This window comes from Alligator sinensis, unplaced genomic scaffold (assembly GCF_000455745.1).
Source record: "Alligator sinensis unplaced genomic scaffold, ASM45574v1 scaffold758_1, whole genome shotgun sequence".
NCBI lineage: Eukaryota > Metazoa > Chordata > Crocodylia > Alligatoridae > Alligator > Alligator sinensis.
In genome coordinates, this window is record NW_005842457.1 from 683606 (window position 1) to 706348 (window position 22743).

At 44.8% G+C, this 22743-nt stretch overlaps 1 protein-coding gene across 1 annotated transcript in view; it reads left to right on the plus strand.

Annotated features, from left to right (window-relative positions):
• Position 1: 1 nt before the first annotated feature.
• The window catches only part of SLC4A1AP (solute carrier family 4 member 1 adaptor protein), a gene marked incomplete at its 5' end in the record, with an annotated part of 25523 nt that continues 2781 nt past the window's right edge, over positions 2 to 22743 (plus strand). Inside the window, 12 exons of the mRNA XM_006030676.3 lie at positions 2 to 181; positions 4837 to 5023; positions 5741 to 5863; positions 7345 to 7405; positions 8046 to 8185; positions 8517 to 8677; positions 9844 to 9913; positions 12937 to 13126; positions 13926 to 14037; positions 14418 to 14646; positions 15508 to 15588; positions 16803 to 16873. Of these exons, the coding sequence (XP_006030738.1) occupies positions 2 to 181; positions 4837 to 5023; positions 5741 to 5863; positions 7345 to 7405; positions 8046 to 8185; positions 8517 to 8677; positions 9844 to 9913; positions 12937 to 13126; positions 13926 to 14037; positions 14418 to 14646; positions 15508 to 15588; positions 16803 to 16873 (1605 nt within the window). The remainder of the gene's footprint in view (positions 182 to 4836; positions 5024 to 5740; positions 5864 to 7344; positions 7406 to 8045; positions 8186 to 8516; positions 8678 to 9843; positions 9914 to 12936; positions 13127 to 13925; positions 14038 to 14417; positions 14647 to 15507; positions 15589 to 16802; positions 16874 to 22743) is intronic.

Below are 22743 nucleotides of genomic sequence, written 5' to 3' on the forward strand. Positions count from 1 at the left end.
CGCCGTGCTGCAGTACCGCACCGCCGGGCCCGCCGCCGGGCGCGGCTTCTACGTCTGCGACCCGGGCAGCGCGCACGGCACCTTCCTCAACCGCCGCCGCCTGCCGCCGCGCGCCTACTGCCGCCTGCAAGTCGGACACTGCCTGCGCTTCGGCGCCAGCTCCCGCCTCTTCGTGCTGCAGGTGCGTGCCCGGCCCGGGAGGGGGGGCTGGACCGGCGCTCGCACGGTGCCAGGCCTTTAGGTGTGAAATTATCCTATGGGAAACTCCTAATGCCCGTGATATCTGACCAGCTGTTGCAGGCAGGGAACACACAAACCAGCAAATAAACAAAAAAGGATGCGAGTAAGCTTGTTCTTATTTACTTGATATTGCTCACTTCAGTGTTGCCATCTCCTGTGTTTTGGCGTTGGTCTTAAAGTCTACGCTTGGGGAATGCAAAAGACTTAGCTCTTTCGTTTATGTATTTTTATATACATGTATGTTATATGTATAGATGTGTCTTTAGGTATAGCGAGAGAGCTATAGATGTGTGTGTATATATCTCTCTGTCTCTCACTAGGTCTGTGCGTACACACAGGTACACCTCGCTTAACGTCATCCTGGTTAACGTTGTTTCGTTATTACGTTGCTGATCTATTAGAGAACATATTTGTTTAAAGTCATGCAGTGTTCAGTTATAAGGTTGTTTGACTGCCACCTGCTAGGAGGTAACTACTGTGACATAATTGGATTTGTTTACCATCGTTTCGCTTGAAGTTGCATTTTTCAAGCACATAACTACAACGTTAAGCAAGGAGTGGGGGGGGGTGTACACATGCAAGCCAATTGCCCATCAAGAATGATGGGGGGCAGGCGGGAATGGAGCCCCGTGCCTCACCACATCTGGGCCCACTCCCCCCTTTCCTCCTGCTGCTTGGGGTCTGGGCCCACTCCGAGTAGCAGGAGGGAGGGGAGGAGCAGGCCCAGGCTCAATGCAGGGGAGGGACCGGGCCCAAGAATGGGGAGAAGCCAGGCTGTTGCGGCGGAGGCAGAGCAATGGGCCTGGGCCCAACCCAGTGGCGGTGGGGGGACAGGAGGAGTGTGCTTGGGGCCGACACAGGGGAGGGCATTGTGAAGGAGGAGTGGGCCCGAATCCCGGAGGAAGCTCACTTCTCCCCTGCCGCTGCCACATCAGGCCATGTCTGGCTTGTCGTCCTGTGTGTGTCGTCGCCCCCGCGCACCGCTCAGGCTCAGTTCTACACCCCACTCCCCCACATCAGGCCCAGGCCCACTCCTTCCCTCCCCCCATAGCCACATTGGGCCTGCTCCTCCCCCCACCCCCGCCATATGGGCCTTGCAGGCTGCAACAACAGTAGGGGTAAGGGGCAGGCCGAGGCCAGCACTGGTGGCCATGCCCCCCTGCAGCGGCCCAGCCCCACTCCCCCCCCTTACTGGCACCACCGCCATCACCTTCAAGGAGTGGGGGGGACAAGGCCAGCTCCAGTGGCCTCGCATCCCCACTCCGTCCCCCGTGTCCCTGCCATCATGGCGGTGCTCTATAGCCTCCTGTCCAAATGCTTCTTTGCACTCTCATTGGCTATTTGTCAGCCAGTCAGAGTGTGAATAAAGTCAGACAGAAGCTTTTATAATATTAGAATTTCTATATATAGAGCAGGAGATCTATATCTGTGTGCATGCATCTATGCATATGTATTTGTACATACGTAAAAGAAACAGCTAAGTTTTTCACATTCGTGAAGCATGGGCTTTAAGAACAATGCCAAAAACCATGAGAGTTGGCAACACAGGTTTCCCTCAATTTATGCAGGTTCGATTTATGCATATTCATTCTTATGCCATGACCCTTTTGTACCTGAAATTCATTATATGTGAGAGAAATTCATGTATATGCGATTAGCATAGGCCTGGAGAACACCTCATAAATCAAATTTGCATAAAGCGAACCTACTTTATAATGTAAGAAATAGGGATAGGTTCCCCTGTCAGCTTCTCCTGGGGCCGGCTGGCGTGAGTGCTGAGAAGCGGAGCCCCGGGCGCAGCACTCGCCCCAGCCCCGGCTGCAGCAGCCCTGGGAGCTGCTTGCAGCCACTAGGCTGTACCAAGCCCCCCAGGGCTCTGCTTGGCCCCACGCACCCCAGCTCCTGCTGCAGCTGTCCTGGGAATGACTAATGCCAGCTCCCTGTAGCTGCTGGGCTGCACCATGCCCTGGTGCAGGCAGCTGGTGCTGGCAGCTCCCAGGGCCACTACAGCCAGGGCTGAGGTGAGTGCCACGCCCCACAACGCCTGGGGCTCCGCTTGTCCACACTCACCCCAGCTGGCCCTGGGAGCAGCCAACAAGGGAACCTCTCCCTGTTTCTTACATTATAAAGTAGATTTGCTTTATGCAAATTCAATTTACGCAGTGTTCTCCAGGAACGCAGGTACCCCATAAATTGAGGGAAACCTGTTCTGTCACCGTAATTCCCCAGGGAGGGAGGGAGAACTGGGTCATCAATGTGGAAGTGTTTCTTTATTTCGAGGCAGCCAGTCATAAGAAAGCACTGACCGCAAACTCGAAAGTCAGTTGAAACTCTCTGGGTGTGTCTACACATTGCCGTATGTTGCCATACAGTGTGCTATGGCGACATAGCAATCGCATGAGTCTACACGTGATTGGCAGCTACCTCACTAGCAGCATGCTCCCCTGTTTTAGCGTGCCACTACAGTGAAGTAACAATGAAATCTAACTGTGCACCGCATGTATGGTACAGTTGCTGCACCATGTGTTAGTACTTCCAAAAGGAAGTACTACAACATGTCACCGTACAGCGACCTGTAGACCCATCCTCCTAGAGTGATTTGGATTTTGTGTATGCTGCATCAATTAACGGCCTTAAATTATTGTGTGTTTTGAACACTTTTAACATTATCTATTGTACATTGTACAAGGGTTGAAATTATGCAAATAAGATAATTATCGCACACCTGGCAGCATTGAGGCACGCACACCTGTCCTACATGTGTGGGCACGTGCGCACACGTATGATTTTTGCTTGGATCTTACTTTATATGTTTGTGTGCATGCCAGCGGTTGCACATGCACATCCTTCAACCAAGAAGGAATTTACTTTAACAAGAATCTGTACATTCAAGTGACTCAGAAATTTGCCAGACAGTGCATTGGCTGCCATGGAATTGCTAGAGCTGGCCCCCTGCATAGGACAGGATTTCAGGGTGAAAGGAACCTTGGAAGCCCTTGACAGTGCCATATGGTTTACTACTTCAGCAATGTAAGAAGCTACTATGTTAGTAGCTTCAGGGGGATATAAGAGCCCCATGCTATAAATCCGTAAGGCAGGTCCTTAACAGGCAGTCATAATTGCCTCTATGTATAAACACACCCCACTCGCACACACCTTGCCTCATGATTTCTGCTACTTCAGGGTGTGCTCAGGTTCCCCTTTCCAAGCCCTTTCTCTGCAATCACGAAACCAGGAAAGAACTACTTTAACATAAATTCGTTTGTTTGAGCTACTCCCAGTACCAGGGCTTTAGGAAGTGTACCAGACGATGCATCAGCTGCCATAGCATTGCCAGAGTTGGTCCCCTGCAAGTGACAGGATTTCAAGCTGAAAGGGATCTTCTAAGCCCATTACAGTGCCATGTGATTTACTACTTCAGTGACTTATGAAACTAACTTAGTAGCTTTGGGGGACATGGGAAATCCTCCTCTAAGAGTAAAATAATACTTTGCCACTGGCTGCGATGATTATTTATGGGAGGGCAGGATCATTTTCTCGTGAAGCGGAAGGTAGCTGTTGGGTGGAATCAAAATGTCTGTCTAGGTAGGGGAAATGTTTATTACTTTGGGAGAAAAATATCAGAAGGAAACAAGTCAACTATAAGGTCATACCATACAGAGTTTATATCAGGGGGGTTGCATACAGATCTGCAGGGAAAGACTAAGCATGCCTATTTTATGAGGGTGTTGCTTTTCTTTTGAGAAGTCGGTGCGTACTGAGTTTTTAAAAGCAAGCCAAGTTAAAGAATTAACTGAGAGTGAGCATTGACAGTTTTGATTCGAAAGAAAATTAGAGAACAAAACTCGGCATGTCAGTTTGAATTGTTATTTAAAAGCGTGAGATCTTGAGGAAGGAAAACAATATCAACAGCCAAGCAAACCTTCTATAAAGAGTTGTCATGGCATCTTGCAATTTTTTTTTAAAGCAGTTCATAAGCACTCGTGTTTCCATCATTTCCTTGTGATATAGGTAAGGGGATATACTGGGATATCTGCAACGTATCATTAAAACTTGGTAACATGCAGGACTAAAATTTGTATCAGTAAAACCATAGGCAACGTGTAGGGCGGGCACAGGGGGACGTGTGCCCCCCCTGCAATTGGCTGCCGCCAAAGCCGTGGCCAGCTTCTGTGGGTGGATGCCACTGCTCCTTCGCTCCCTCCCCACCACTGTCACGCCTGCCCTCACTACCAACATCACTATGGCCGCCTGCAGGCAATCCCTGCTCGATGCTGCCACACCCCCACCGCTGCTGCTGCCACCTGCAGGTGGTCACCATGCTCCCCCGCAGCCTCCGGAGGCATGCATTGTTCATGACTAATTTAAAACTTGTATCAGTTTAACAGTCTAGCATAATTATGACTTTCTGTGTATAGGAAGTAAAGGCCACATTGCCTAGTGGGGTGCTATACTTAGGAGTATAGAATATAGCACCACTGTGTTCTTCTCCAAGAAAATTAATTCTGCAGCAGTGTACGTAGTTTATTTTCATATGCATAAGAAAAAGGGCCTTCTCGAGATGTTTTAAAAGGCATTCCTTGACCTATGCTGCAGGGACCAGAGGAAGATCAGGAGCCCGAGTCTGAACTAACCGTGACTCAGCTGAAAACTTTGCGCAAAGAGCAGCAGGCAAAGCTAGAGAAGACCATGCTGGGCGAGGACTCTGATGAAGATGATGAAAAAGAAGAGAAAAAAAATGAGACCAGTGGGAGCAATGATATGACCTGCTCATGGGGACTGGGTAATAATAGCTTGCATCTCTGAATGAAGATGTTGACATGCAAACAAAGACTGCAGCTGCTTTCAGCATAACCTGGGTAGAGAAGGACTAGGCCTTAAATTTCGAATAAGGCAGTGTATTAAGAGGGGGAAAAAATTTAATAGAAATAAATTTTCTCCTTACAGGGAAGTTTACAGGTGCAAACCAGTTTGTGGGTGGAAAAAAACAGGAAAAGGTGACTAATATTATCTGTACTTAAACCGGAAAAGGAAAAGAAGTCAAGTTTTAAGGTTTATACTTTCTTCTTAACTTTTGCTATGTTGTATATGTCACTGTAGCAAACGTAATGTGTAATTACTTCTGAGACCTTCACAAAAGGGACTCTGAATTTTTTTGCATTTTGGGATTTATTTGGCAATTAGAATTGAGCTTTTAATTTTTACAGTTTAATACTAGTGAGAACCAAATCTTGCAAAGAAACATGAAAACTGGCAAAACAGACCGTAACTTCACCTATTGAAGTAAACTTTAAGGATATAAACAGCAATTTAAAATCATAATCTCAATACAAAAATGCCAGGTAATTCATCAAATAAACATAAATTAAAATTATTATACAAGGGGGTACTAAATAGTGCCTTGTATCTTGTTCCATCCTAGTAAAGGTTGAAATACACTTCAGTCCTCTTCCCAAACTCCTTTCCTATTTTATTTGCACTTCTGTTTGTGTTCTTCCAGGGGAAGATGCAGAGGAAGATGAGGCTGAAGAAAACCCAATTGCCATTGAATATCAGGAAGCGCAAGAGGCTTTCTATATGAAGGACCCTAGGAAGGCAGTGCAGGGTTTCTTTGACAGAGAAGGTATGTGTATTGGTTGTCCTTTAATGGCTGGGCATTTTCTCCATTGTGATGATTTTTAGCAAGTATTGATGTGTGCTTAATGAATACCTGTCACTTTAGGAGGAGATGAGGCTGCAGTGAGGGCTCAGGTGGCAATTGAGGGAGTCGCCTGACTGGCAAGAGGCACAGCTAGCAGCATATAAACTCAGGGCAGTCTAGCCCTGAGAGCTTCAGAAAGAGGCACTCCTGTGCAGCAGGGCTCCCTGGTAACAGCTGAGCTGGGGTAAGCAGCACTGGAGGCTTGTGGATGGGAGTTAGGAGTGAAAGAGATCTCAATAGGTACAGGAGTAGGGCCAGCGGCCTGGGAGCAAGGCCAGAGTCTGGGAACAGGGTAGAGAGGGACAAAGGCCTGAGAGAAGGGCCAGAGCCCAGAAACAGATGAGGGCCTGGGACCCAAAGCCCAGAGAGGGGCAGAGGTAGGGCAGAGAAGCTTGAAGATTGGGGCTAGGGGTCTGAGGCCCAGAAAGGGACAGATATAGGAACTTTATAGGCCAGGACGCAGTGCCCAGGAGTAGCCCATGTAGGTGAAATACTCAGGTGGGGAGTAGAGGTAAAGAGACTGTTCCCCGAGAGAAGCAGGCAAGCCTGGAAATCACACCAGGGAGTAGCCAAGGTAGGCAAAGTGCCCAAGCACGGAGGTCCGATCATGGGGGCTGTGGCCATGGCACAAAAGGTGTGCACCAAGAGAAGCAATCCCCACAGCCAGTCCTGCTGACCTAGAAGTGCCAGTGGTGTGCCTGGAAGTGCCAGTGGCACTTTTGGGGGAGAGGAGAGTGAGGGGCTTAGACCTGCATCCTGGTCAGCTACGGGGGCAAGGAGAGGCTCTTGACTTCCCATGATAAAAAAACCTAAAATCAAATACCAAAAGTTATAGGTACTTACAGTTTATTTCATTACAGTGATTGAGGCACTGGTAGGCTTCCAAATTGCTTTAAAACTGTAAATATATCAATAAAACGTGTTCAGTTGATACTTATATATCTAGTGGTGTCTCATTTTAATTGCAGATTTTGACTTTTTAATCAGAGAATTTGTGTTTTTGTCAAGGAATTTGCAATTTTTAAACAGAAAACCAGGATCCCTGATAATGATATGTCTGTTCAGTAGAGCAATCTGGAGCATGTGATATCTGTATTTTAAAAAAACAGGCTAAATGAAAGGTCATGCATATGTGAACCAAGAGTATAGGCTGCTTTATTTTTGGAAAGTAATGCCTTAGAAAAAGGTATTAGGATTGTGAAGGATAACCAACTGAATGTAATAAGATCATGGGATCATCAATAGATGAGAGAGAAAATCCTATCCATTTAGGAGAAAATCTAGGAAAGGAAGGGTTGTTCTCTCTCACTGCTTACGTCTGGCTGTCTTCCCATACCCCTGGGAATTACTGCTTATTATTACAACTAGGGCAGTTGCATCAACCTGTCTTGTTTCTTGTCTAGGGGAAGAATTAGAATACGAATATGATGACCGTGGACACAATAGCTGGCTCTGCAGGGTGAAGTATGTACTTTCTAAAATTAGGGGTACCCTTGTCCTCCTTCAGCTGTCCTTACTTTGAGAAACCCAAAAATTTGTCATGTGCGAGGAAGAATTTAGCAGCCATTATCTCTTAAACTGAGAGGTGTATGCTATTTGGAGTCCCTTGTAGCCTTTCCAGATATATTAAGTACTAGTTCTCAGCTCCAAAGTTTCCCAAAAGGCCATGGATATCTTGTGGTAACAAGGAGAAAGTTAGGTGGTAGTCAGAATCATATGATAACAGATTATCCTGAAATGGCTTCTGTGGCTTAGAGAATCCCTGCCCCGGTATGGTATAAAACATTAATTTCTAGCTTTGGAAACTTGCGAGATACTAATGCTCAAGATGTCCATGGGGCCATTGCCTCCTCAGTGCTCTTTTGCAGTGATGGAGGACTGGATACAGGGAACTCGTACTTCCTAAAATATTCTGGCATATACTGGCCTGTGGAAGTAACACTTCCGCTTTGACTAGTACTATAAAAACGGAAATATGGAAATAATAGGTTTCAGGAAAGAGTCTGTGGTTGGACATTAAAAAGCAATGCATATGCAACAAATGTAGTAGCCTCTTGTATCGTCTTATGGAAACTGTTTATGTTTTACCCTTTGATCTGAACAGGTTGCCTGTGGATGATGCATCAGGGAAGCAGCTGGTGGCAGAGGTTACCCATTCAGGAAAGAAAAAGGAAGCAATGATACAGTGCGCGTTGGAAGCTTGCAGGATACTGGATGCTAGGGGTGTGCTGCGGCAAGAGGCAGGTTGGTGACTGACCAAATGCTTCAGTAGCTCGTCTGTAGGTGCTCCCTTTGGGAGGTTATTAACTACTAAGAAAACCTTGGCCTCCTGTATACATAGCCAAAGGTTGTTAATATAAATGCTGAGTAAGTTTCATAGTTGTTAGGGGCTAGAAGGGACCTTACAGATCATCAGGTCCAGCCCCCCTGCACATGGGCAGGAAAGACATGTTCGGTGTATGATACTAAATGGTTAGCTACTCTTAACTCAGCAATAGATGCTTCTAACCTCAAACAACTGTTTCTCAGAGGCTTTACATCCATTACTTTCTTGCTCTTCCTCCCTCATCCTCAGTATCCCGGAAGAGAAAAGCAAAGAACTGGGAAGAGGAGGATTTTTATGATAGCGACGATGACACTTTCCTTGATCGAACTGGAGCTGTCGAAAAGAAACGACTGAACAGAATGAAAAAAGCTGGGAAGATAGAAGAGAAACCAGAGACTTACGATTCCCTGGTAAGTGTGACTTCAGGTTAGCAGCAAGGCTAGGCATTTAGGGTGTCACATTGAGTGCATCATACATGTACAAATGTGGAAGGAAGGTCAGAGAGATTTAAAAAATCTGTTGTCATTTTAAAGCCATATTTACGTATCAATGGGTCAGGCCACAAAAATAGAGTTAGAGTTCAGATTCCATAGAATGTGTGGTTTGAAGGCTTTAAGGACTGAAAACTTGTAATGACACGTGGAGGAAGCCTTTTGAGTCCAGCACAGGATGAAAGTAGCTGAAAACTGTTACCAGTGCTTCAGTAGCCCATGTGCAATGAGCTGCAAGTTTGTGATATGGAGATTTGCCAACTGAGGTTTGGACTTGGATACCATGATGACACTTGGTAGTAGTGTGGTGCTAATTAGCAATTTCAGTAAAGAAGGAAATACTGTCCAGGGAGGAGAACTGTACTCTTGCTCTAGAGTCCTCTCTGCTTAAGACCCAAGGGAGGCTGGAGAGAAGGTACTAAAGTTTATGCCTTCTGTAGATAGCAGAACTCAGTTCTTAGACTTTTCAGTCACCTGATACAAACCATGAATTTACATGCAAACTAGAGGAGGCAAGAGAAATTTGCAAGCTGAAGCAGACCTTTGAAAGTACTTTCTCTGGGGACATGAATTGGTAACCATGTTCCATTCTAATGTAAATGTGTAGCATTGTTTTTGCCTGTGCAGTTCTGTTTTCTACTTGACGTGTTGTCTGAGAGGTCTGAATTTAAGCATCAGAACAAGACTTAACCAAACTGTTTCAGGTCATTGGAAGATAATTTCTAGTGACAAGTGCACAGGGCACAACCAAAACAAGAACTCATTCCTGCTTCAAGGAACATGTAACACTGGTTGGCAAGAGGGTCATGCACAGGGAAGCGAGAGGAAGGACAAGGGTGAGGAAAGGACCCATGGTAGTTATATGGTTGCTCAGGCATGTACACATCTTGATGCCTCAGGAAGAAAGTAAGCTATTCAAACACTTATCAAAGTAGTAAGAAATGATTTAGGAGTGAAGTCAAGACCTGATCAGGGATTAGCCATGGAGAGATGGAAATCATGTAATAGGTCCTCCCTCCCTCCCTGCCATGATAACACTCAAATGTAAAGTGAAAACATCTTCTAATCCAGTGGTTTTTCCATAGGTTGCAAAATTAAATGAGGCTGAAAAGGAACTTTTGGAGATAGCTGAAAAATTGAAGGCTTCAGGAAAAGGTAAGACTAAGCCCTTCTGGAAAGACTTCTCTAGAGAGTGTGCAGGGAATTTAAGAGAATTGCATAATATATATCTACTGTCATATGTTTCTTTTTCCCACACTCCATTTTCATTAGCAGTGAGCAGACCTGCAGGCCACTGAATCAGCTAGCCCGTGAGACTACTCCCAAAGCCATTATTTAATCCAGCGTTCAGGTTCTGTGTTTGTGTTCTGTAGGGCCAGTTGTTTGCTTAATGATACTAAAAACAAGTTATCCGAGCACATGTAACATTTTAAGACAACGTAAGAAGGGTGTGTGAGCCACTTGCTTTTAACAGAGTAACTGAGTACTCATAGGTGGTAAAAGTATTAGCAAAATTTACCTAATTTGAAGACAGTTTCTTCCGTACCTTCCAAAACTTTGTTCAGGAACAAAAACCCAAAGATTTCTGAGATTTGCAGTTGATGATTATTAAGATCATCTTTACCACTGCAAGTGCAAAAAGTAAAAATGGCAAGAGCACAGGACCAAGAAACTTGTGTTGAATTAGAGGTGCATCAATACATCGGTCCAATATTGGATTGACACCAATATAAAGAGAATCGATTGCATCGGATATCAGCCTGATGCAGCTGATAATTTGGCCGATAAGTGCCCGTGCACATGCGCCACCGAAGCACAGCATGTAGGCAGCAAGGAGTATAGCCCGGCAGCTTGGAGAGCTATGTGTAATTGGTAAGTCTGGTGTAGTGGAAGGGAAGGGTGTGCGGGGGCGGATCAACATGCCCCACAGTGAGGTAGGGAGGGGGGCTGGGGCTGGGGCTGGCACTGCCCAGCTGGGGCAGGGCATGGGATGGAGCCATGGCTTGTGTGGGAAGGGGGGAGCAGCTCCCATGTGCTGCTGGATCTGTCGGGTGGGGTGGGGAGGGCTACAGCTGTGGGCGCGGGCCAGGGCTGCGCCAAGCTCTTCCCAGTGCATGGGGGCTGCGCTTGAGGCTACACTCAGGGTGGGCAGCAGTGGCAGTGCTGGGAGGGGGCTACAGGAGGCCTACAGCAAAACTTGGGGTGGCTGCAGCCCCCCATCCCCCCCCAGCACCGCCACCACTTGCCCCACGCCCACATGCCAGGAAGAGCCTGGTACAGCCCCAGCCCACAGCTGCAGCACCCCCCTCCGCCCCTGGGCCTTCCCTTCCCGCACAGGTCTGGCCCCCCACCTCATCCCAGGGTGCATACAGCAGCAGGAGCCTCCCCACACACCCCAAGCAAGTGGCTGCTCTGTCCTGGGCCCCACTCTGCCCCAGCTGGGCAGCACCAGCCCCACTCCCTCCCACATTGTGAGGGGCATTGATCTGCGTCCCCACACCCCTTCCCTCCCCCACAACAGACTTACCAGCTGGACACAGCTGTATTGGAAATCAGAACGGTATCAGCCGATATGCCTCCTTAAAAATCTGCTATCGGTATCAGCCCCCCAAATCTCTATCGGTGCACCTGTAATGTTGAAGTGTAGGTTCTGGCCTAGCCAGTGAACTTCTTGATGCATAAGATCAGAGTTTGGGTTCCAAACTTTCTACTTTGCAGGGCCCCAAAGCAGGGGGATCCTTTCTAGGATGGATGGGAGTTGTGGAGGCAGAAAGCTGCTTCCAGCAAGATGGTCCTTTTCATCACTCATAACTTCTCCCAGAAAGGAGTATTAGAAAGCAAAGTGCTTGAAAGTGTGCAATGGGTCAGGGGATCATGACAGGGTAGGCATCATAAAGGTAATCTATTTCAACTTTTGGCAGTTCTGCTTTCCTTTGTGCAAGATGTAACTGATATTTATTTTCCATAAACCAACACAACACCAATTCTAATTCAGATTGATGTCTTTATTTCTGAGAGTTTGTCTTGGACCACAGCTTGAAGAAGCTTACTACTCCTGAAAATACTCAGATTTATCTGTCAGCTGAGTATATCTGTGGCAGTCTTTTCCATATAATGTCCATGGTAGACAGGTCATGATTGACTAACTGTAGAAGATAATGCGTTATCCACTTTGAAAGGTGGGAATCCAAGTTTTTTCCTGATGAAAAACAATTGTACCAGGAACTAATACTTTACAAGGTAGATGCTAAATCAAATTGCAATAGAAAATGGAGAAAGGAAGAACTAAGATGTTAATCAGAATGATGTATTAATTTCAGTGCATGACTTCAAAATGATTCATATTCACTGTAGTAATACTGGAAATTCAAGGACCTGAGCATCCTGTGCAGTTTGCCAAGTCCAACAATATATTAGTCCTTACAGTGAAACAATACTATAGTTATGCTGGTGCCTCACTTGAACAGTTGCATTCTATCCTCGTCTGCTTCCAGAGAAGCAGCAATGCCTGAGTTGCTGACTAATAATCTTTTGGGGTTGTGTTGGTTGGTGGGCTTTTTTTCAGCATATTGCGTTAATCTTAGATGCAGGCAGTAGCTTCCAGAAGCCCATACATTGATTACAACCAACTTTGGCAGCCCACCATTGTGATAACAGTTGTTCAGTAACATGACTCTGTGAAGCCTCTTTATAGAGCTCTGGCTTTCTCTAAGTGATTACTTGACTTATGTCTAAGAGTGTGGATGGATGGATGAGTGAATGACAGGCTGAATTACAACACCTCTTACCAAGCACTTGTAGAGATTAAGTGGTTGTCAGAAGGATCTCGGTAGTGGCTTACAAATCACTCTCTAAAGTCATTCAGAACTAACTGCTGATGTGCCTGCTTAATAATTCTCGCATACTTCAGTGCAGCTCAATGAAAATCTCTGTGTATTTGACTTTCAATCTTATTTTTTGTTATCAATAATTTTCTTCTTAATGGACAAGTTGGTAGTAAAGTAAATAGCCTCATAGCTTTTATCCCTATGTTCCTGTTTCATCCCATTATCTGTTTTGGGTCTGATCATGTACATCTCAGTATTTAAGGGCAAAATGTGCTGTATGCGCCATGTCTCTGCTCCCCCTACCCCACTCCCCCTTTTCAGCATATCTATTTTTTCCTTTATCTTGCCCAGGCCAGTCCAAGCCAGCAGCTCAGGATTCCTTGGATGAGTTCATGACTGAAATAAAAGCAGGATCCACCTTAGACAGTGTGGCACGAAAAAAGCTTCATTTGCGGACCTTTGAACTCAGGAAAGAGCAACAGAGGCTGAAAGGGTTAATAAAGCTCGTTAAGCCTGCCGAACTGCCAGAGTTGAAGTCCCAGTGAGTTTTGGCCAATGTATAGAGCGGTAACCATTGTATGTTGTGCACATGGAATTGTGATTCTGCCTGGCAGAACGCTGCTGAGATGTAACAGGAGCAGATTCTATCTTGGGTACTACCTCATGTACCATCCCTCATCATTTTGAAGGGTCACCTAGCTATTGGACTTGCTGCCCAATCAGGGGAATGATTCAGTTGCTGACACAGCAGCAATAAAATTGAAGTAGTATAATCGGGTTTCTTTGGTGCATGTGCATACATGATGGCATTTCTCAATAGCCTGTCATCCTGAAGGATCCCTGTGCACTTTTAAATGCGGGGAGGAAAAAAGGGACACATGATGCAAAGACCAGTTGATTCACTTGCTGAACTGCAGCTACATCCTGGCAACTAATTGTTGCAGCTGTTCAGACAGGGCATAGCACAACACAAGTTGAAGACAAAGTGTATACCTTATCAGTAGACAATGGTGAGACAATTTAGGTAGGTGAAGTATAATTACTTAAGTAGTAGTTTAGCTTGTATATTAATGAGGTTGTCTTAGGGGTCCCTCTAGCTTTGGCCAAGTGTCTGACTCCTATTACAACTCTCCCCCCACCCCACTAATGTATTTCCTGCAACTCATCCCTGTACACTGCAATAGTGAACACTTAATATCACATACAGGGGTTTGGGTCCTTGTTTCCTAGGATTATTTTGTTCTACAGATATTTCCATTCTTAACTGAAAAGGATTGATGTGAAGACATTCGCCTTGGGCTTTGAATGTGCTAACTAGTTTTATATCCGATTTATGCTAGGACTGGGAGTCGTGGTCTGGAAACGGAGAACAAGCCTAAAAAGCTAACGTTGCCTCTCTTTGGGGCAATGAAAGGGGGAAGCAAATTCAGGCTGAAAACTGGAAGCCTAGGGGTAAGTTGGGTGAAGACACCAGACTGAAGTTATCCTCTAGCCTGAAGCTTTCCCTTCATTTCCTTTTTGACTAAGATCAAATGTACCATTGAATCTGTTGCGAATATGTCTCTACAAGGGGACTACTTGTTTTTTCAGAGGAGAGCAAGGCTCCTTCCTCCATTTTCACCTACTGTGATTCCTATAACCTTTTTCTTGGGACCAGCCAATTTTTTTTCCACCCAGGTGTGTTACTTTACTAGTTCTTCCTGTGACGAAACATATACTTTGCCCTGTAGTGTCTGTCTTGACTCTTCTACCTGTCGTAGATCGAAGTCTTCTGTACTGCTCTTTGCAGTATTATTCAAGTATCCATGCATCTGTTTGCTTTTGCCCCACAGAAGATGCCCATCAGGCGTCCAGATATTCCTGAAAACATCTTAAAAATGAAAGATGATGGGCCAGAAGTGGAGGAAGAGGAGGAAGAGGAAGAGGAGCAGGAGATGAAAGCAACAAACAGCAGGAACAAGAAACCAGAGGTGAAAGTGGCAGCAGAGGAAGAAATGGAACAAGAGATTCAACTTCCTCCTAGCTCTCCTTGTAAGAGCAAGAATTTGGATTCTACTCGTGGTAAACATGCCTTTGATTTCCCTGTTTTACACTGGATTGTGCAACTGTTGAATTCTTCAGAGCTAACTACAACTGGGGCTTTGATTCACTGACATTCCTATGACACTTTGCAGATTCCCTTTTTGCAGCTTTGCAACTGAGAGTTCAGTGTGGGTGCCAACAGGTCCAAGACATCTGTTTTTTTGTTTGTTTTTTTTACCTGGTTCATGTCAAAACTCTACACAACAGTCAGTTTCCCCACAGTTTTGGTGAAATAACAGAAATTTCCGTAGGGCTCATTGAGGAGAGCCCTCTGTTGATAAACCAGTATTAAGGTTAAGTGGGGGGGTTAATACTTAAGTAGGGCTCTATATTTACAAAATATATAGCATTATTAGTAGGGAGGGGATGATTAATAGGAAGCAGGTGTCAGTGAAAAGCTTCCAATGATTGTTTATAAAGGAGAATAATTTTTAAATTGCAAGGGCAAGAATTTTCATTGCTTTTATAGTTCATATCCATAATTCAGCCTTTTTCCATTTGCTGATTCTGCTCATGTGAAAACTCAGGCATAATGTTGCTGTCAGTTCTGTGGCTGCTGATGGAACAGAAACTCTGCCTGTAGTGTAAACTCCTTGCCTGTAGTGTACAACGTTCCATGTGATATGGCCAAGTTCTTAGAACTATAGGCTTTTTATTAAAACTGGCTTTGTTGGTCATTGAAAGTCTCCCCTAACATTGCATTTCATTTCTGTGGGGTTTGAAATGAGCATGGCCAAGCATATCCTAGTGTGAAGTGTTTGGGGATACCGATGTTTTGTTTGCCATAATGTCTGAAGCTTGTTTCCCCCCCTCCCCCCCGACTTTCCTTGTGTTTTATAGAGGTTTGTTTTCCAACCAGCAAGGAGCTCAAGACTTCAGAACATGCATCTCAAACTGGCCCCTCACAAGAGAAGCCCCAAGGTGAGCAGTGCAGTTTGTGACTCAAGTTGTGCTGCCCCACGTTAACCAAATAATTTATTGTCCATACAGACTAAAAGAAAAAAACAGCATTATTTAGTCTGTAAAGCAGGGGATTAGGAGCCCAGCATGTGACAAAGACAAGGCACTTTAAACTCAATTATTTGCACCCTCTTCCCCCAATCCTTGCCTTCTATTTGTAAACTGCTTTGAGTCCTTGAATGACTGGTACAATATAAACTCAGAATTATTTTAACATGGTAGCATCACAGCAGAAACATTTGAGGGAGATGCTAGCATAGAAAATTGCATTCCTATCCTTCCCTTGTTACAGGAGCCAAGCATAGTAGAAAGGGGAGATGTGTGGGAAGAGTTTTGTCCATGCCGTTGAGTACCATACAGCATTAGCATGTGCTGCAGGAGTTACTTGAGGGTTACCACTCTTCTTTTAAAGAAAAAAGAACCCAAAAAATACACTGCTGCTCAAGAGCCAAGCCCCAATTTGGCATACGAACATGTAGAACAAATATATATGAATTCTTTTCTCCCCCACCCAGCACTGATTCTTCAAGAAGACTCTTTCTTCCTCTTATTGTTTCAAGTTAGGCACAAGAGTGACTCAAGATTAGAGTAAGCAGTAGGAAAATCAAGGGTATTTGTCCTTTCTGTCAAGCTGTTCTCTTCCACTACCTGTTGTTTCTGAATTTAGACATGATTTTTGTTAGTACATTGATACTAATGTTTCCTAAAGAGTCTTTCCAACTTTTGATATAAAGTTTCTGCAGTGCAGGAATTTGATGTCCAGTGTCTGAGAAATTTCTTGGCTCCAGTTTTATTGCTGTATCCTAATGTAATTTTCCAGAAGTTTGATTTGTATAACATGTATTTCTAATAACAAGAGTTGGAAAAGGCCTGTTAGATCATTAATACCTATCCCTGGCAAGCATGAGACTAATTAGAGTGTATGCACTAAGCTGTATTTGCCAATGAGCTAAAATGATTTTAGCTCAATAAATTACTAACAGTAAAAACCTAATCAAAAGATCAGAGCTGAATTTTTGTGCCATGAGAATAATGAGTCTGTTTCATTTTTTTTTCTGTTTTGTTTTGTGTTTTCCCAAGTTGGCCCTTCATAAACTCTCTTCTGTTAGAGCGGCTGGTTCATAGTCTACGAGCAATGCAATGTCATGTAAAACACCAGTTTTATTTCTTCCCAGCATCTGGAATATGGAAAAGAAAATCTGAAGAGGGACCCAAAAAAATGAAAGCAGTTAATAGCCTAAGCAAGGTAAGTAATGGTACCAGAATTATTTTCATACAGAGGAAACATTTCCCACTGTAAAGAGCCTGAGAGGATTCCCTGTTAATGAAATGGGATAGTATCTTGGTTTTATTTGAAGATAGTTGCAAATAAGTCTTTTCCATTATGCAAGATGCCATTCCTCTTGCAAAATTAGTGAACTGGACGCAATGGAGAGCTTTTGCAAGTTATCAATGAGTATAGCTTGTAAGAAGGTATCACCTAGCAATCGAGACGGTATCATAGAAAATAAGGATTGGAAAGGACCTCAGGACCTCTAGTCCAACCACCTGCTTTAAAGCAGGACCATCCCCAACCAGATCATCCCAGCCAAGGCTTTGTCTAGCTACTCTTAAAAACTTCCAAGGATGGAGATTCCACAACCTCTGCCGGTAACCTGTTCCAGTACTTTACTACCCTCCTAGTGAGAGTTTTTCCTGATATCTAACTCTAACTTCCCTTGTTTTGTTACCACCACTGAGATCTAGTTCCATCCTCTTTGGAACCACCCTTCAGGGGTGCTATTAAATCCCACCTCAGTCTTATCTTTTCAGGCTAAGTAAACCCAGTTGCCTCAGCTTCTCATAAGTCATGTGCCCCAGCCCCCTCACTATTTTCATTGCCCTCCATTGGAATCTTCAGTTTGTCCATCTTCTTGGGGGGGAGGGGCAAAAGTGGACACAGTACCCAGATGTGACCTTACCAGTGCTGAATAGAAGGGAACATAGGCAGGCAAGGTTTTTTGGGTAGGTGTGATATCTTTTATAGACAAGCGAAATAGTTGGAAAAAGTGTTTTGCAAGCTTTGGGGCACAAACACCCTTTGTCAGGCATAAGGAAACTGCTGGTGTTACGTGTTCTCCAAGGTAGAAAAGAAACTAATTTACAACAAGCAGGTCTGGGAAAATGCAAATGAGTGGAAGTTCTGCAGACAATGAGTAAAGATTTGGGGGGGGCGGAGGGGGGAATGTTTGAGGAATGCAAGTGATCAGCTGAAGGCAGATTACCTGGAGTATCAGATGTCAGGCAGGTTGTAATGCATCATAAAACCAATGTCTATATTTAAAGTCCATGACTTTTTGTATCCAGTAGAGTTATGAAGTGAAGTTTGTAGGCTCGTCTACGAAAGGAGTTTTGTAAATTCCCTTTGAGGATTAGAACTGAGACATTGGAGAAGGAGTGATTGTCTTATGAGAAGTGTACATCCACAAGTAATTGAGTAATTTTGTCTTTGATGGATTTGTGGCGTGCATTCATTCTGGCTCGCAATTGTTGTTTGGTTTCTTCTACATATTTTCAGGGCATTTGGTGCACTGCATGAGATGTATTACATTTCTTGAGGTGCAGGTGTAAGATCCAGGAATGGTGATGGTTCTGTTGTGGGGTATAGTTATTGTGGGGGTGATGGAGAAGTGTTGACAGGTTTTACATTTCTTGTCATGGCATGGTCTAGATCCTTTTAGTGTGGTTTGGGTCACCGGAAGTTTGGTTTTGATGATGAGGTTTAGTGATTGTTAAAGGCTAGGATGGGTAGTTCTGGAAAGATCTCTTTAAAAATTTGGTCTTCTAGTATGGGTTGTAATTGTTTGAGGATTTTCTATATAGGTGCCAGGAAAGGAGGGTATGTCATAACTAATGGTGTGTGTTTTGTGGGGATTTTCTTTTTGTACTGCAGTAATTCTTTGTGTGGCATCTGTGTGGCTCTTTCAACAGTGCAATCTCTCTCTCTGAAGGAGTGTCCTTGTTGAATGAAAGCCCTTTTGAGATTTGTAAGGTGACTATCATGGGTGTTCTCCTCAGTGCAGATTTGGTGGTATCAGAGAGCTTGGCTGTAAATTACAGCTTTTTTTGGAATGTTTAGGGTGATTGCTGGTTCTGTGTAGATATGTAAGTTGGTCCATGGGGTTCTTGTATATGGTGGTTTATATTTTACCATTTTGGATATTGATCGTAGCATCTAAAAAGGAAATGTTGGTGCTGGAGTATTCAAAAGATAGTCTGACTGAAGGATGATGATTGTTGAATTTGTGATGAAAATCAACCAGAGACTGCAAGTTTTTGGTCCAAATGATGACGTCATCTATATATCACAGGTATAGCATGGGTTTGGTGGTGCAGTTTTTGCGGAATTCTTCTTCCAGGTAGGCCATAAAAAGGTTGGCATATTGTGTGGCCATTTGGTGCCCATACTTGTGCCCATGGTCTGGAGGAAGTGTTGGTTGTTGAAACTGAAGTTGTGTGTGAGGATAAAGTGTGTAAGTTCAGTTAATACCTTGAGGTCTGTACTCTGAGTTGTAATCTTGCTCTTGTAGATAGGCAGGCTTGGATGCCATCCTGATGTTGGATGTTGCTGTATAAGCTGATGACATCAATGGTGGCTAGGAGGGAATTGCTGGGAAGATGGTTTGTTTTTGAGTTTTCACAGAAAGTCTGTTGTGTCTTGGATAAAACTCGGTCTTTGGGTAACGAGGTTTTAGAGGGGAAGAATCACTTCCCTTGATCTGCTGGCAGTACTGCTACTAATGCAGTTCAGTGTACCATTAGCCTTCTTGGCAGCAAGGGCACACTGTTGGCTCATTCAGCTTACTGTCCACTGTAACCCCCCAGGTCCTTTTCTACAGATCTGCTGCTTAGCCTGTTGCGGTGCATGGGATTCCTCCCTTCTAAGTGCAGGGTTTTGCACTTCTCATGTAGTTTCTTCTAGTCCATTCCTCCAATTTGCTGAGGTCTCTCTGAATCTTAGCCCTACTCTCCAGCATATCTACTGCTACCCCCACCTTGGTGTCATCACCAGCCACTAAGTGTATTCCACTTGATACAAGCTGCCATCTAGACATGGAGCCATTGATTGCTGCCCTTTGAGCCTAACAGTCCAGCCAGTTTTCTATCCATTTTACAGTCCATTCATCCAGCCCACACTTTCTTAGCTTGCTTCCAAGAATGTTGTGGGAGACGGTATCAAAAGCCGTACTAAAGTCAAGGTATATCAAGTTCACTTCTCTCCCCACATCCACCGAGCCAGTCATAGAAGGCAATCGGGTTGGTCAGGCGTGACTTGCCTATGGTGCATCCATGCTGTCCATTCCTAATCACCTTCTCCTCCCAAGTGCTTAGAAATGGATTTCTGGAGTACCCACTCCATGATTTTTCCAGGAACTGAGGTGAGACTGACTGGTCTGTAGTTCCCAGGATCCTCTTCCTTCCCTTTTTTAAAAATCATGCCCTTTTCCAATCATCCGGGGCCTCTCCCAACCAGCACAAGTTTGCAAAGATGACGGCCAACAGCTCTGCAATCACATCAGCCAACTCCCTCAGCAACCTCAGGTGCATTGCATTTGGCCCTATGGACTTGTATGTGTACAGCTTTTCTAAACAGCCCCTAACCTGTTCTTTCACCACTGTTGGCTGCTCACCTCCTACCAAACTACTGCCAGATACAGTAGCCTGGGACCTGACTTTGCTGTTATAGATGAGTAAAAAAGGCATTGAGTACTTCAGCCTCTTCCTCCTCATCTGCCACAAGGTTGCCTCCCCGTTCAGTTAAGGGCCCACACATTCCCTGATCTTCCTCTTGTTGCTGATTATACTTGTAGAAATGCTTCTCATTACCCTTCATGTCCCTTGCTAGCTGCAACTCCACGTGTGCTTTGACCTTTCTGATTTCATCCCTGTATGCCCGAGCAGGACTCTTATATTCCTCCCTAGCTGTTTGTCCAAGTTTCCACTTCTTGTAAGCTTCCTTTTTGTGTGTTAGCTCACTGAAGTGTTCCCTGCTAAGCCAAGCTGGTCTTCTGCCATACTTGCTAGTCTTCCTGAACATCAGGATGGTTCATTCCTGTTCCCTCAGTAAGGTTTCTTTAAAGTACAGCCAGCTCTCCTGGACTCCTTTCCCCCTCAGACTGGCTTTCCAGGGAATCCTGCCCATCAGTTCCCTGAGGGAGTCATATCTGCTTCTCTGACGTCCAGGGTCCATACTCTGTCCTTCTTCCTTCCTTTCCTCAGGATCCTGAACTCCATCATCCCATGGGCACTGTTCCCCAAGTTGCTGTCCATTTCTACATTTCCCACCAGTTCGTCCCTGTTTGTGAACAGCAGGTCAAAAAGAACATGGCCTCTAATTGGACTGTCCAAAACTTGCACTAGGAAGTTGTCCCTAACGCTCACCAAATACTTCCTGGATTGCCTGTGCACTGCTGTATTGCCTTCCCAGCAGATGTCAGGGTGATTGAAGTCCTCCCCCATGAGAACCAGGGCCTATAATCAAGAAACTTCTGCTAGCTGTTTGAAGAGATCCTCATCCTCCTGGTTTGGTGGTCCAGACTTACCTCCCCAGTTACCTCAGGGCTTTGGTCTCCATCACCCAGTGAACCTAGTTTAAAACCTCCTCGCTAGGTTAATGAGCCTGTCTGCAAAGATGCTCTTCCCTCTTTTTCTTCAGGTGGATCCATAGAAGCTATAGTCAAGCTGGGCAACTTTTCAGTCCAGTTGTGATGCTCCCTTTCCAATATTAGAGTTGCTTCTCTGTGTTGCATTATGATGACATGCTTCTGCTAACACTCATTCATTTGTACTTTTGTTAATTTACCATAAAATATGGGGGGTTGTGGGGTCCAGGCCCATGATTTGCAGAGCTGTTTTGTGGATTAGAATGGGAGGTGTTGCCCAAAGGCTGATGTAGCAGAGATCTTAGCCAGGTATAGTGGTGCTAAACCCCTGGCCCACGAGCCAGATCCAGCCCACAGAGCCATGTCATCCAGGCTGCTGGGCTCCCCACAGGTCTGAAAATTTGGCAGTGGGGGAGCGGTAGCAGTGTTAATTATCGCTTCCCTGCTGCCAAATTTCTGACCCAAGGGGGAGCTCTATAGGCCAGATAATGTTGCCCTGTGTACCAGGTCAGGTACAGTTGAGCACCACTGGCCTGGTAAACTGGTACAGCTGACCAACAAACACGTGAAATGGCAACTGTAGCTTGTATGTCCTGCCCTTTCAAACTCAGCCTTCTGGGAGTCCTGGAAAAGATTATAATTAACCTTGTAAAACTATTGTAAATGGGAACCAAGGGGTGAGGAGTTTTCTGTTTACCTCCATAGAAGGTGAGTCATTTCTAGCTTGGGGATGGGGGTGGTACAGGCATTAAGGCGCATGGTTGACAGACCAGAGGTCACAAATTTTTGAGGCCACAGCAAAAGCGCTCATGGCACAGCCTGTCAGATTCCAAGCAATCTGTGAATTCTGCTAAATACCTTGCCACGATGACATGAAGAAGGAAGGAAAGGATTTCTAGCACAAAATTAGGTAACAAATTCTTCATATTTCAGGACATATGGCTTAGAAAGAAATTTTCTTGGGGGAAAATATTAGTCTAATTGTGAGGATCTTATACATTCCTGCAATGCATTGTGTACTGGCTAGTGGACCAGTGGATCACTGGTTTGATCTGATATGACAGTTTATGTAGTGGCATCTGGTTTGGCTTTGTCTGGTGTTCCAGCCATTGTAAAATGGCTAGATCACCTAACAAAGAAATGTAATATGAAGTCAGCCATTGTAATTACCTGATCCTTCCCAAAGAATTCAACACAGATGGAATGGGTATATCTTTTAAAGATGGTTCTCCATTGTTCCATGGAAGCATATTGAGGGCAGGATTAGTACATTTGTACTGCTTCAGCTTAAGGTGACCCATGTTATGCATAGAATAATGCTTAACGCTAAAATAATACCCAATGCCTTTAATTATGTTTGCATCACATTTTTGCACATGGTCTTACCTTTTGGGTGACATTTTCGGCACTGGGTCGCTGCTCAAAATGGACTTTTTCTTAAGTGTGAAAAGTTTTTTCCCCCCTCCTCCCCCCC